We start from the raw sequence: 12,615 nt of genomic DNA, 5'->3' as shown, positions 1-12,615 counted from the left end.
TACCAAACTACAACTTGACTACTTAATTAAGAATCATAGTTTGTTGAAAAATCATTGCATATTTAGTCAAACCTAGTGTTTAGATATTGATCATCTGGGAAAGGTATGAAAAGATATCTTAAAGGAGCCAATGCATCCAAGTATGGATAGGAAACAAATAAATATTGAGGATAGAGCAAGAACAATTACATTAATAACAATACATATGCTTTGATTCTAAATTTTAGATGCAAACAGAATAAAGGAAATTTTAAGGCAAATGGTCAACTCTTATCATCTAGAAACTCATGAAACAAATTTTTAATTAGTTTTACGCAGGCAAAGAGTTAAACATCCTGTCAGCGTGATCAAAATACAGATGTGTGCAAATAGAACGAATCTGTATTCACAGAAGGTGTAATGGTCATATTATAAATTCCACTTACCTTGTTGTTGATGCATGGGCAATAATGTGTCCACCAATTGGCTTTTTTGGATCTGCAGCAAACATGGCTGCACCATCAACCTGGGCCACCACCTGGTTAGTTATTACAACAGCTACCCCAAACTAGAAAACAATTAAAGATATTACCATGTGACAAACCCAATAAATTACCAATTATAGAAATCACAATTATTTTCTTTCCATTTCCACATCACCTTTGGAACTAAATACGTTCAAATGGAAATTTTAACATTGTCAGAAGCCAAAGTAAATAAGGTTTTCCCAGTAGAGCTATCACCAAAAAATTACAGAACCCTGTGGCACAGCTCCTTTAAAAGAGTAAGAACTATTAATGACAAGGGATTGAGGCACCTCAAACATATTGTACAACTGTTCCATTGACTGCAAGCATGTGCCAGAATAGGGCTCTTTTTCTGCTTTTCAGTAATAAAACCCGTTTCTGGTCCAATATCAACATATGTAAAATCGTCTTTCTAACGCAGTAAGATGCATCTTAATTTACTATAAAAACACATACATGCACTTCAGTTCAGTATCTTTGGTTTTGTAAGAACCATGCTAATTAATAACCTTTACCCTGCCAGTGAAATCCCATGGATACATCCAACAAAATAAATCCGCTTTAATCCGAGGAGAATTGATAGGTATCAAAAGTGATTATTTGTATCACAAGATGCTGGAGTAACTCAGCGGGTCAGGCAGCATCTCAGGAGAGAAGGAATAGATGACTTTTCGGGTCGAGACCCTTCTTCAGACAAAAGAAGGGTCTCAACCCGAAACGTCACCCATTCCTTCTCCCCTGAGATGCTGCCTGACCCGTTGAGTTACTCCAGCATCTTGTGATACCTTCGAATTGTACCAGCATCTGCAGTTATTTTCTGACATAAAAGTGATTATTTCCTTTGGATAAGTTATCGATGATTTTTGGTCAATTACGATAGAACAAACAGAAATATTATCAGTAAACGTTCATACATGGAATGCTCTGCCACGGGAATTATCATGGGACTTAGGGATGCAAAAACACAATTCAAATCATGTAAAAGGGAAGAAATATCTGAAACAGGAAGAAACAAATGGACGTTGTGAGATAGTCGTTTGAGTTATGAAAATCGGCATTACAGAATTCACAAATCACTACCCAAAAATTTAACATACCGAATTAAATTCACTCTCACAGAATTTATGTGGAAAAGAAACAGAAATTGTATTAAGTTTTCAACTTGCGTTTTTTTAAACATATGGCCCGTTTTCTGAGAATAAGCGAGTTTGGTATTACAACTGCGCATGCCCAGGTCATGGGTCATTTGGGATAAACATTCTCGCCAGCTGAGCTAGTGTTTATGTACAGACCTGCCTTTCATACGTATTTTCCAGTTTTGCTTCTTCGAGGTAAGAAAATACTGCTTTCAAAACTATTAACTAGGTGTATTTATGGTTCATTTGTACAAAATTACGGTGATTTTGATGGTTTAATTGGCTTTTGCTTGGTCACTTGCCCGCTTCGGTGAGCGAGCGAGATCGTGATGATTAATAACAACCATTTTTTATTGTCTGTGTTTGGGGGTGGGGGGAAGAGAGAGAATGAAATGAAGTGTATGATTTCTATAACTATCAATAGATAATTTGAAATGCATTTGTGGGGTTTCCACCTCTTACTATACTAGTCCACGACCACGGGCTGTATGCACGTTTGTTGACTTCTGAATGAGTTCTGCATGTACATGTGTAATTAAAGTTGTGTAGTACTAAACTTAGTCACGAGTCTCCCGAAGAATCATGTCTCTTCCGATTCCCATTACATTGGATAATTTTAATCAGTATTTGACATTCAAATTTTCAGTTATAATCTTGTGATTGTATAAATTAGTTCAATATACTTGCACCATTTTCTTTTGTATTGTAACTTGTACCGGCATGTAATGGACGTGCTTACAGATCATGATTTGATAAGGTCCACGCACCTAAAACAGATAAATAAATGCCCTGCACCGTGATGCATTCTCAACTGGACAGAGATATTTATAGAACGACCACGGCATCTGCAGTTGCAGGCTTTGACATGGTCCGACTGCAAGAAACACAACACTGTAAAACTATTGGTTGGAATTGCCCCAAACAGCATGATCACATTCTTATCAAAAGCATGGGGTGGGCGATCATCTGATACACATATTGTTAGGAAGAGTGGATTTTTGAACTTAGTTGATCCTGTGGATTGCATAATGGCGGATAGAGGATTTCCCATTCAAGAAGACGATGTTTCGCCAAGCCTATTTAGAGATTCCCCCTCCCTCCCAGCGGTGGTTATCAGCAAATGACCAGAGCAAAAGTACACAAAACCATGAAGGTTGCTAATGTCCGCATTCACGTTGAACGGGCATTCATGTTGAACAGGTCGTCTAAAGTGGTTTAACATCCTGAGAAACAATTTACCCATCACTTTAGTTCCGCATATTGATGATATTTTCACCGTCTGTGCAGCATTATGTAATTTACTGCCCCCATTGGTGTGTCAATGAGGCACATTTACTTGTTGTTGTACTTGCAGATCATTTATCATAAGTTCAACCACATTTGATATGAACTAAAATCCAGAACTCAATCAGTAAATGTACATAAGTTCATACAACTCTTAATTTCTTTCATTTCATTTAATCATTTATCAACCATTGTTTCAGTGTACATTAGCCATTAAGTCACATGTATGTTTAGAAGTAGTCACACATATGCATAGTACTTGTGTCGAGTTGCATCTCAAAACTCCAAATTGATATGGACTTTGTTTCTAGTAAACAAAAGTAAAAAGTATGGTATATACCATAAACATCAGGTTAACTCGTCTATTACTTAGACCAAAAACTCAGACCAAAATCTTTATTTTTACACAGAGTTCCACCCAATACGCACACAGTTTATACATCACTGCGTTCGCAATCACTAGCAACGCTCTTTGTTTATCCCGAATGACCTTTGAGAAATCCCATGATTCTTTGCGTTTATCGAGATACCAAACTCGCTTATACACCTCCCACCCCCATCTCAGTGAAGCAGGGATGCTGTAGAAGGGCAAGATGAAGGTGAGAGAGGAAAGATTTAATAGGAACCTGAGGCAGCAACATTTTCACTCAGAGTGGTGGATATATGGAATGAGGTGCACAAGGGAGTAATTCAGGCAGGTACAATAACAACATATAAAAGACACTTGGACAGATACATGGATAAGAGATTTAGCGGGATATGAGCCAAATGCAGGCAAAAGTACAGCAGGCAGTGAAGAAAGCCAATGGAATGTTGGCCTTCATAACAAGAGGAGTTGAGTATAGGAGCAAAGAGGTCCTTCTGCAGTTGTACAGGGCCCTAGTGAGACCGCACCTGGAGTACTGTGTGCAGTTTTGGTCTCCAAATTTGAGGAAGGATATTCTTGCTATTGAGGGCGTGCAGCGTATGTTTACTAGGTTAATTCCCGGAATGGCGGGACTGTCATATGTTGAAAGGCTGGAGCGACTGGGCTTGTATACACTGGAATTTAGAAGGATGAGAGGGGATCTTATCGAAACACAAGATTATTAAGGGGTTGGACAAGTTAGAAGCAGGAAACATGTGCCCAATGGTGGGGGAGTCCAGAACCAGGGCCACAGTTTAAGAATAAGGGGTAGGCCATTTAGAACGAAGATGAGGAAAAACATTTTCAGTCAGAGTTGTAAATCTGTGGAATTCTCTGCCTCAGAAGGCAGTGGAGGCCAATTCTCTGAATGCATTCAAGAGAGAGCTAGATAGAGCTCTTAAGGATAGCGCAGGGGGTATGGGGAGAAGGCAGGAACGGGGTACTGATGATCACATTGAATGGTGGTGCTGGCACGAAGGGCCGAATAGCCTACTCCTGCACCTATTGTCCAAAAGGGGATTTGGCCACAAATGGAGTATTGCATTCATCTTAGGTCATGATATTCTCGGAGGATGTGAGGATTCTTGATCGAGTACAGAAGAGATTTACGAGGCTGGCCTCCAGAATGAGGGGAGTTCAGCTGCAAGGTTAGACAGAAGCGAGGGATATTCCCCTTGTAGCAAAGGATAATGAAGAGAGTTAGAGGTATACCAGTTTATGACAGAATAAATTGATGATGATAGATTAAACAACGAGAAACCCTCCTCTTTAGTGAATGGCTTGAAGATAGGGTACACAAATTCAAAGTGATGGATATGGTGGGGATATGATGTGAAGTGAAATTGGTTTAAAAACACAATAAACACATGATGTGGAATGCTGCCGACTCGGGTGGAAGAACCAGTGATTTAAAAAAGGAATTGGATCAGCACATGGAAAAATTGAGTGCAGGGTTACAGAGTGAATGCAACTGCAGAACATCACGTGCTCCACTAGGATCAGATATTATTTAATGAGAATTCATGGCACCACATTACACCGTTCACGGTTCATCATTCACATAAAATTGATAAGCTCAAACTCGGTGCAGTTGTTGCCTTTCTTTTCCCATGCTTTTGTACGAACACGATTGAAATCTCTGCAATAACACTACCCAACACCATATCTCACACCTCCCCCAAGTTTAATTACTTGGAATACAAATTGAATACAAATAGGTAACCCAAAAAATATTAATACAAAAGTGCAAGGCTTACCTCATCTGCCAGTCGCAACAACATTCGTAGAAACCGTGCAAGGTGCATCTGCCTAGCAGCTAGCTCGCCCCTACCAGAGTAGTCTGTCCTGTACAAGGCTGTTGCACTGTCCACAATTAACAAGGCATATCTACAAAGAGGGAAGTTAACTTTAAACTACTTTCAACAAAAGCAGCTTTACTCACGATAACATAGGATAGAAATAGTCAAAGGTAATAGTGTGCACTATTCTAATTTTCAGACAGCTGCATTTATATTATAATCCAAACAAATTGCAGATGCTGGATATCTGAAATAAAAGTAGAAAATACTGGCAATGTTCACTAGATGTGACAGCATCTATGGAAAGGGAGACACAGAATTAACGTTTCCAACCAAAGATCCTTTCAGGCACAAAATTATTAAAGGGTCTTTGACGTGAAAAGTTAATTTTGTTTCTCTTTCCAGAAGTAATGACATTCCTTTATGATAACGTCTACCATTAAAGGCAATCTGTATTAGGGAAGGATCGCATACAAACATGCAGGACTAGGTCTTCAAATCAAATAGCTTTTATTGTCATTCAAAATTAATTGAATGAAAATGTCTATGATTTAAAAGAATTGTGGCTGTTCCGATTGTACGCTCAGTTTTGCATGTTAGGCTAACTGTGCTAGCCTTTCTACACTATAATCTAAAATGCATTTACCTCTACCATAAATATATTCCACCATCCTTTGAAGAAATTCATGTGAAAGACACAGAAGTTTAAAAAAATCTCACGTCAAACGTGTTCATGGGGACTCCTTATTTTAGTAACAGTAACGCCTATTTTAAATTCTCCTACAATAAACATTTTCTTCATATCCTCATGTCAAGATCCCTCAGAATCTTGTATGTTTCATTTTAGTCCCTGACTCTTCTAAAAGTCCAGTGGACACAAGTCCGCTCAAGTAAACCTTTTCTAAAGTGCTTTCAATGCATTTATATCTTTCCTTAAATAAGGAAACCAATATTGCACACAATTCCAAAGGTGGTCTCACTAGTGCCCTCGGCAGCTAATTCATAATTTTTATTCAATTCCCCTCTCAAACAACGTTGCTAACTTTTTATATTATTTACTGTACCTGCACTCTAGTTTTTTTGCAAATTATACATTAGGATACCTAGACCCTCTGCATCTCTTAGCCCTTCAAACTTTCACCATTCCAAGAATGCGTTTCTTTATTTTTCTTGCAACATAGACAATTTCCATTTTTCCCCCACACTGTACTTCATTTGCTATATCTTTGTCCACTCATTCAACTTATTTGCACCCTCTTTACAGGTACCTGGATTCTGTCATCATGGCAGATGCTTGATACAATAGTTGGGTCTGATGATCAGTGTTAAAAGCCCGAGCATATGCAACGTTGTCTAGAACATCACTTCCAGAAAGGTTGTATCTGACAAATGCAAGAAATAAAATATAGCCGTTAAATTGATAAAACGTTGATTACATAAATTGGTTCATTACATATATTCAGACATGTTTTTATGACCTGCAGATGATCAGAATCCTGTCAAACTTTTTTGCCAACTACCTCTCATTAAAGTGTTCACTGACATCAACATCCTATATTTTTAGGTTAAAAAATTGCTAGAGGAACTCAGTTAGTCAGGCAACGTCCGTCTATCCAAGGAAATGGGTAGACAATGTTTTGGGCCTCTTCAGACCGATGGAGTCGAAAGGACAATGGCTGAAAGAGATGATCAGCCATGATCACAATGAATGGCAGTGCTGGCTCGAAAGGCCAAATGGCCACCTCCTCTACCTACTTTTTATGTTTCTATGTTTAAAACATAGAAGGGAACAAAGGAACAGGGGTGGTGGAAAGGAAAATGGGAGCTTCAGGGTATGGAGGGATGGGAGATGAATGGATAGAGATGGTTGAAGGGAAAAAGGAGTGGAAAATCAGGGGGTCGGGGGGGTGCTAGGAAAATGAGATGGGGAGGGAATTAAACTGAAAGTGGAAAATTCAATGTTGATGCTGTTGGGTCGGTGTTCACCTTTGTGTGCGGCCTCACTTTCTAAGTGTGGAGAAGCCAAAGGACAGATAAGTCAGTATAAAAATGGAAAGGGGAATTAAAATAATAAGAAATACTAACGCTAACACTTTTGCCCTGTCTTCCTGCGCCAGCTGAAACTTGCAGTCACTAGCTATTTTAATTATCCTCCTAAAATATACCATTCTCCTCTTCCATCTACAAAACTAGATATAGTATTCCATTCAGTTCCAGTATCACGTCTAGTACAATAATCTAAAATTTGATCTGGACATGTTTCAACTTTTCATTTAAACGTGGGCTTTGTACTGTACAACTGTCAAGGGTGTGGTCAGAAATTTCTCACTCGATTCTCCATTTCTCTCTAATTCTCCAATTAAATTGCTAGACAATCAACGTCTACTTTCCATCAGACCAAAACCTTATAATCATCATCATAATCATACTTTATTATACCAAGTATGTTCTACAACATATGAGGAATTTCATTTGCCATAGTCATAACAATAAAAAGCAACAGAACACACAAAAGACATTTGAACATGAACATCCACCACAGTGACTCCTCCACATTCCTTACTGTGATGAAAGGTGAAAAAAAGTTCAATCTCTTCCCTTCTTTGTCCAGCGGTCGGGGGCCTCTAACCTTCTGTTGACAGGACGATCTTACCGATCTTACCGACGATCTTACCAGTTAGTCCTGGGCAAGGCCGCCAGCTCCACGATGCTATGCCGCAGAGCGACCAGAGATACGATCCGGAAAACAATCGCATCTCTGGCAAGGTAAGAGATTGAAAAAAGTTTCCGCTGCCCCCCCCCCACATAAAACAAACCAGAGAACATTAACACATACTTTTTAAACTCACCAAAAATAACACAAAAAAAGACAAAAAGGACAGACAGACTGTAGGCGAGGCTGCCATCGAAGCGCCACCTGGTGGAAGATGGTGGCACCTGGTGGAAGATTATACAATTGCACTATGGGGAAACCAAATCAAAGTTATTGATCTCCTGAACTCTAAATGTTTGTCTGATCTAATAGTACCTGCCATGTTCAAGTTGGATCATCTGGATCAATTCAGCAGTGCTTCAAAGATATCAGATCTATTGATTAGATCGTTTTTTTAAAAACAAAAAATACCTACTCCCACCATTTCCTCGTCATTCCACAGCTTTCATTTCCCTAAACTGACATAAGAATATAAATTGAAATAGGAGGACATCCTTCCAAGCCCACATCACTCCCTTGTCTTATCTATTTTGCCACCTAACCCACTTATCTTGTGTTGGAAGGAACTGCAAATGCTTGTTTAAACCAAAGATAGACATAAAAAGCTAGAGTAACTCAGCAGGTCCTTGGTCATGTGCAAAACAAAATTAAGGCCATATTTTTTTTAAAGTTGTTCTCTTAAACCACTAACACATTTCACGTTTAGTCCAAATGCACAAGATAAATCTCCAGTCAAATGCATTAATAAAACAAAGCCTATGGCTGCTCACGTCATGCTGCATCTCCTTCACTCAAGAAACAAAATAAATTAAGAAGGCTGCATAGAATGGTCTGGAGTTTTCTATTTTAACAAGAAAAACAAGGGATGAGTCAAATATAAAGGAAAACAGAGTTGGAACATTCATCCAATCTAGAAAAGGGTTTTTAAATTTACAAGAACATAACAACTGAATTGCAATACAAACCTTTCAGCCACAGCAAGGAGGCGCTCTGGGCGGAATGTACCTTCAGTATCAATATACATAGCTTTCCCTTCACCTCCACCACGGTCAATGGGTAACTGCAAGTCAGTAAAGCAGAGGAGGAAAAAACAATACACTTTCAGCAAGGCAGAAAAAGAATTCCTTCAGCATCAACAGCTTCATCTTATAATTATTTACAGGTATGAGGTTTTTAAAGGCTTTTGTTCCATATTTGTCCATCCACATGTTGAACAAGTATCACTGGCACAAGATATCAATTCTCACATTGTTGGTCTACAATGTAAGAAAGGCAGGGTATGTTCGTCACCTGACATGTAAAATCAAATAAAATGTTTGGAGGTGAAAGAATTGAATAGCAACAACCAAGAAATTTAGAAAGCGAGTTAACTGAAACGTCAAAATTAAAATGTTAGATACCTGACATGTCACTGCCAATGTATGACAGAGCTGAGTCTTCCCAGTACGAAACTCTCCAAACATCTCTGTGATTGAACCAGTCTCTATCCCACCTGAAACACCAAAAGGAGGTCTTGGTATCACACAAATAAAATAAATCTTTATCTAAAAATAATTCTTATTTAATCCAGGAATAATTGTTTTAACAATATTTTCAAATCAGACTTTGTACACTCTTGGATCGAAATAAATAAATGTTTTTTTTAAAAAATATTTTTTATTTTTGAAAAGCATATGTACAAATAGAAATTTAAAAAACACATTTATTACAAAGTTCTTACATAGCTTCAATTTTTAAATTTTTGAAGAAAGTAAAAAAAAACAAAAAACTATAAACTTGGGGAGAGAGAATAAGAGGGTTAAAAAAAAAGGATCTAACAATAAAAATTAAAGGGAGTAGATCCGGGAGACAATAACCACAGTTGTACATCCAACCCCTAACTCAAGTTTCAACTTTTAATTTAAATTTTTTATTTTAGTCCTGTGCCAAACCCATTTACTTTTCTAAAAATTCAATAAATGGAGACCATATTTTTTAAAATAACTCAGGTTTGTCGATTAAGGCAAACCTTATTTTTTCCAAATGCAGGGTCTCTGTCATTTCCGTAGTCCACATTTTAATTGTGGGGGTTATTGGTTTTTTCCAAAATTTAAGTATTAATTTTTTCGCAGTTATTAGACTAATCAAGAAAATGTACCTGACTTGCTGTAAAATTTGTAGTATGTTCTGATAATCCTAATATAATTAATTTTGGATCCATATCTAATTTTTTATTAATAACTTTAGAAACTATTTTAAAAATCTCCAACCAGAAGTTTTGCATTTTTATACAAGTTACGAAAATATGAGTTAAATTAGCTTCTTGAAATTGACATTTATCACAAATAGGAGAGATACTAAGAAAAATCCTATTTAATTTCGTCTTCGAATAATGTAATCTATGTATTATTTTAAATTGTATTAAGGAATGTCTAGTATTCAATGAACATTGATGTATATGTTGTAAACTTTCATCCCATATATCTTGCATTATAAATTGATTCAATTCGTCCTCCCATGCTCATCTATAAGATTCTGATGACGGAATGTCAGTGTCAAGGAGAGTATTATAAATAAAGGATATTAATTTATTTGAATTATAATGTCGATTCAGGCATACATCAAGTGTTTCTGGACCTCTAAACTTATATTCTTGCATGTGTGATTTTACATAATCTCTAAGTTGTAAATATCTAAAATAATTATTAACATGTAATCCGTACTGCTGTAAATCCTGAAAAGAAAGAAAAGTTCCCTTATGATAAAGATCTCCCACCCTTTTAATTCCATAACTTTTCCATTGAGCAAAGCCTCTATCTAAGACAGACGGTTTAAAAGAAGGATTATTCGCAATAGGAAGGAAAACAGATAATTTACTCAATTTTAACGTAAGCTTTAATTGTTTCCAGGTACGGATAACACTGTGTATAATGGGATTACCTCCATATGTTTTTTTATTTAAATTTATTGGAGCTAAGAGGATCGCACCAATATCGAATGGTAAACAATCCTCTTTCTCCATCTTTAACCAATCCGGTTGTTGATCAGAATCATCCAACCAGCAGGTTATATTTTTAATATTAACCGCCCAATAATAAAATAAAAAGTTAGGTAAAGCAATTCCTCCATTAATTTTAGACTTACATAGATGTCTTTTATTTATTCTATGAGTCTTGAAATAAGTATAGTAGCTGTGGAAGAAAGATCATCTTTATAGCATTACTACGACCAACTAATGATATAGGAAGTGTTTTCCAAAATTGGATATTTCTGTGTAATTTAGTGAGTAAAGGAGGAAAATTTAATTTAAATAAAGAAGTATATTTCCTAGTCACGTAAATTCCAAGATATTTAAATTTTTCATAGGCAATTTTAAAAGGAAATTGTTGAAGTATGGCCGGATTATGCTCCATTATTGGCATAATTTCACTTTTGTACCAGTTAATTCTATAACCTGAAAATGAACCAAATTGAGTTATGAGATTTAATAAATTCGGAATGCTAATTTCTGGCTTTGTAATATATATTAATACATCATCCGCATATAAAGAAATTTTATTGGTTGCATGTTTAGTGTTATAGCCATGAATATCTGAATTTGATCTAATACTCTCAGCAAGTGGTTCTATAATAAGGGCAAATAGAAGCGGTGATAGTGGACATCCTTGTCTACAACCCCTAGATAAATGAAATTTAGATGACAGCATTTGATTAGTTAATATTCTAGCTGTTGGGGATGTATATAAAATTTTCACCTAGTTGAAATTTTTCCATCACTGAGAAAAGATAGGGCCATTCTAGTTGATCAAATGCTTTTTCAGCATCTAGCGAGGTGATTGCTAAATGTTTTTAATCAATTATTTTGCCAAGGAACAATTATAGATAACCATTTTTTCCATAAAGCCCACAGATGATTCTTTTAGCCACATGAAAACTGAAGGCATAAGGTAGGCAATAGGGTATGGAGACCGAATAACCATGTTATCTTAGTTAGGCTAACAATACACTAAGAATCATTCTTTAATCTCATGGCTTGGTAATGCTTTACTTTTAAGAGTGTGGCCAAAGGATGCATTAAGAAAAACAACTGTAACCTATACTGAAATAAAGTCTTCAACATGGTATAAGAGGTCTTGAGGAACTTCATCAAGGCATTAGAAAACAAAATTTGACATCAAATCAAAGGAAAATTTAAGGCTAAGTACGGTGGTTAAGAAAATAAACTGTGGCATGCAGTCCGTATTGACTCATTATCTCTTCTGTCGAAGTTTATCATTTCACAGTTCCCAATATTAAATTTTACCTTAAACTTGGCTAACCACTCAACCAGTCTATCAATCAGAGAAATAAACTAAAATCTGACCCAAGGAGTGGCCTGATCCCCAGGGACCGCCACAGGACCCCCACCCCAAGAACCGGAGGTACAAAACGGACAGGAGGGCGCACGAGGCGACCAGCCCGGGTGCGCACCACGCCCGGCGCAGGGACCGGCGACCGACCGACAGGTGGAGGGGTCGTAGCAGACACTGGCGGGGGTAACGTGGACGGGGGGCGACCGCGCGGGCGGGGCTGCGCAACCGGCACCGGCCGATCAATGTCCACGTGTGCCGGCTTAAGCCGTGCGACCGAAACAGTCTCGCTGCGACCCCCCATGTCCAGAACGAATGTGGCCGAGCCGTGGTGCAGGACCCGGAAGGGGCCCTCGTACGGCCACTGGAGAGGTGATCGGTGAGCGTCCCTGCGCAGGATCACAAACTGGCAGTCCTCCAGAGCGGCAGGGACGTGTGGATGG

At 37.8% G+C, this 12,615-nt stretch overlaps 1 protein-coding gene across 1 annotated transcript in view; it reads right to left on the bottom strand.

Annotated features, from left to right (window-relative positions):
• rad51 (RAD51 recombinase) overlaps positions 1 to 12,615 on the bottom strand; it is a 45,183-nt gene that overhangs the window by 2,418 nt on the left and 30,150 nt on the right. Inside the window, exons 5-9 of the mRNA XM_078407072.1 lie at positions 9,245 to 9,336; positions 8,810 to 8,904; positions 6,400 to 6,513; positions 5,090 to 5,219; positions 426 to 547 (exon numbers count right to left, since the gene is read on the bottom strand). Of these exons, the coding sequence (XP_078263198.1) occupies positions 426 to 547; positions 5,090 to 5,219; positions 6,400 to 6,513; positions 8,810 to 8,904; positions 9,245 to 9,336 (553 nt within the window). The remainder of the gene's footprint in view (positions 1 to 425; positions 548 to 5,089; positions 5,220 to 6,399; positions 6,514 to 8,809; positions 8,905 to 9,244; positions 9,337 to 12,615) is intronic.

This window comes from Rhinoraja longicauda, chromosome 10 (assembly GCF_053455715.1).
Source record: "Rhinoraja longicauda isolate Sanriku21f chromosome 10, sRhiLon1.1, whole genome shotgun sequence".
Lineage (NCBI taxonomy): Eukaryota > Metazoa > Chordata > Chondrichthyes > Rajiformes > Arhynchobatidae > Rhinoraja > Rhinoraja longicauda.
Note: the sequence above shows the minus strand (reverse complement) of the source record. Positions and strands in the feature narration are given on the sequence as shown.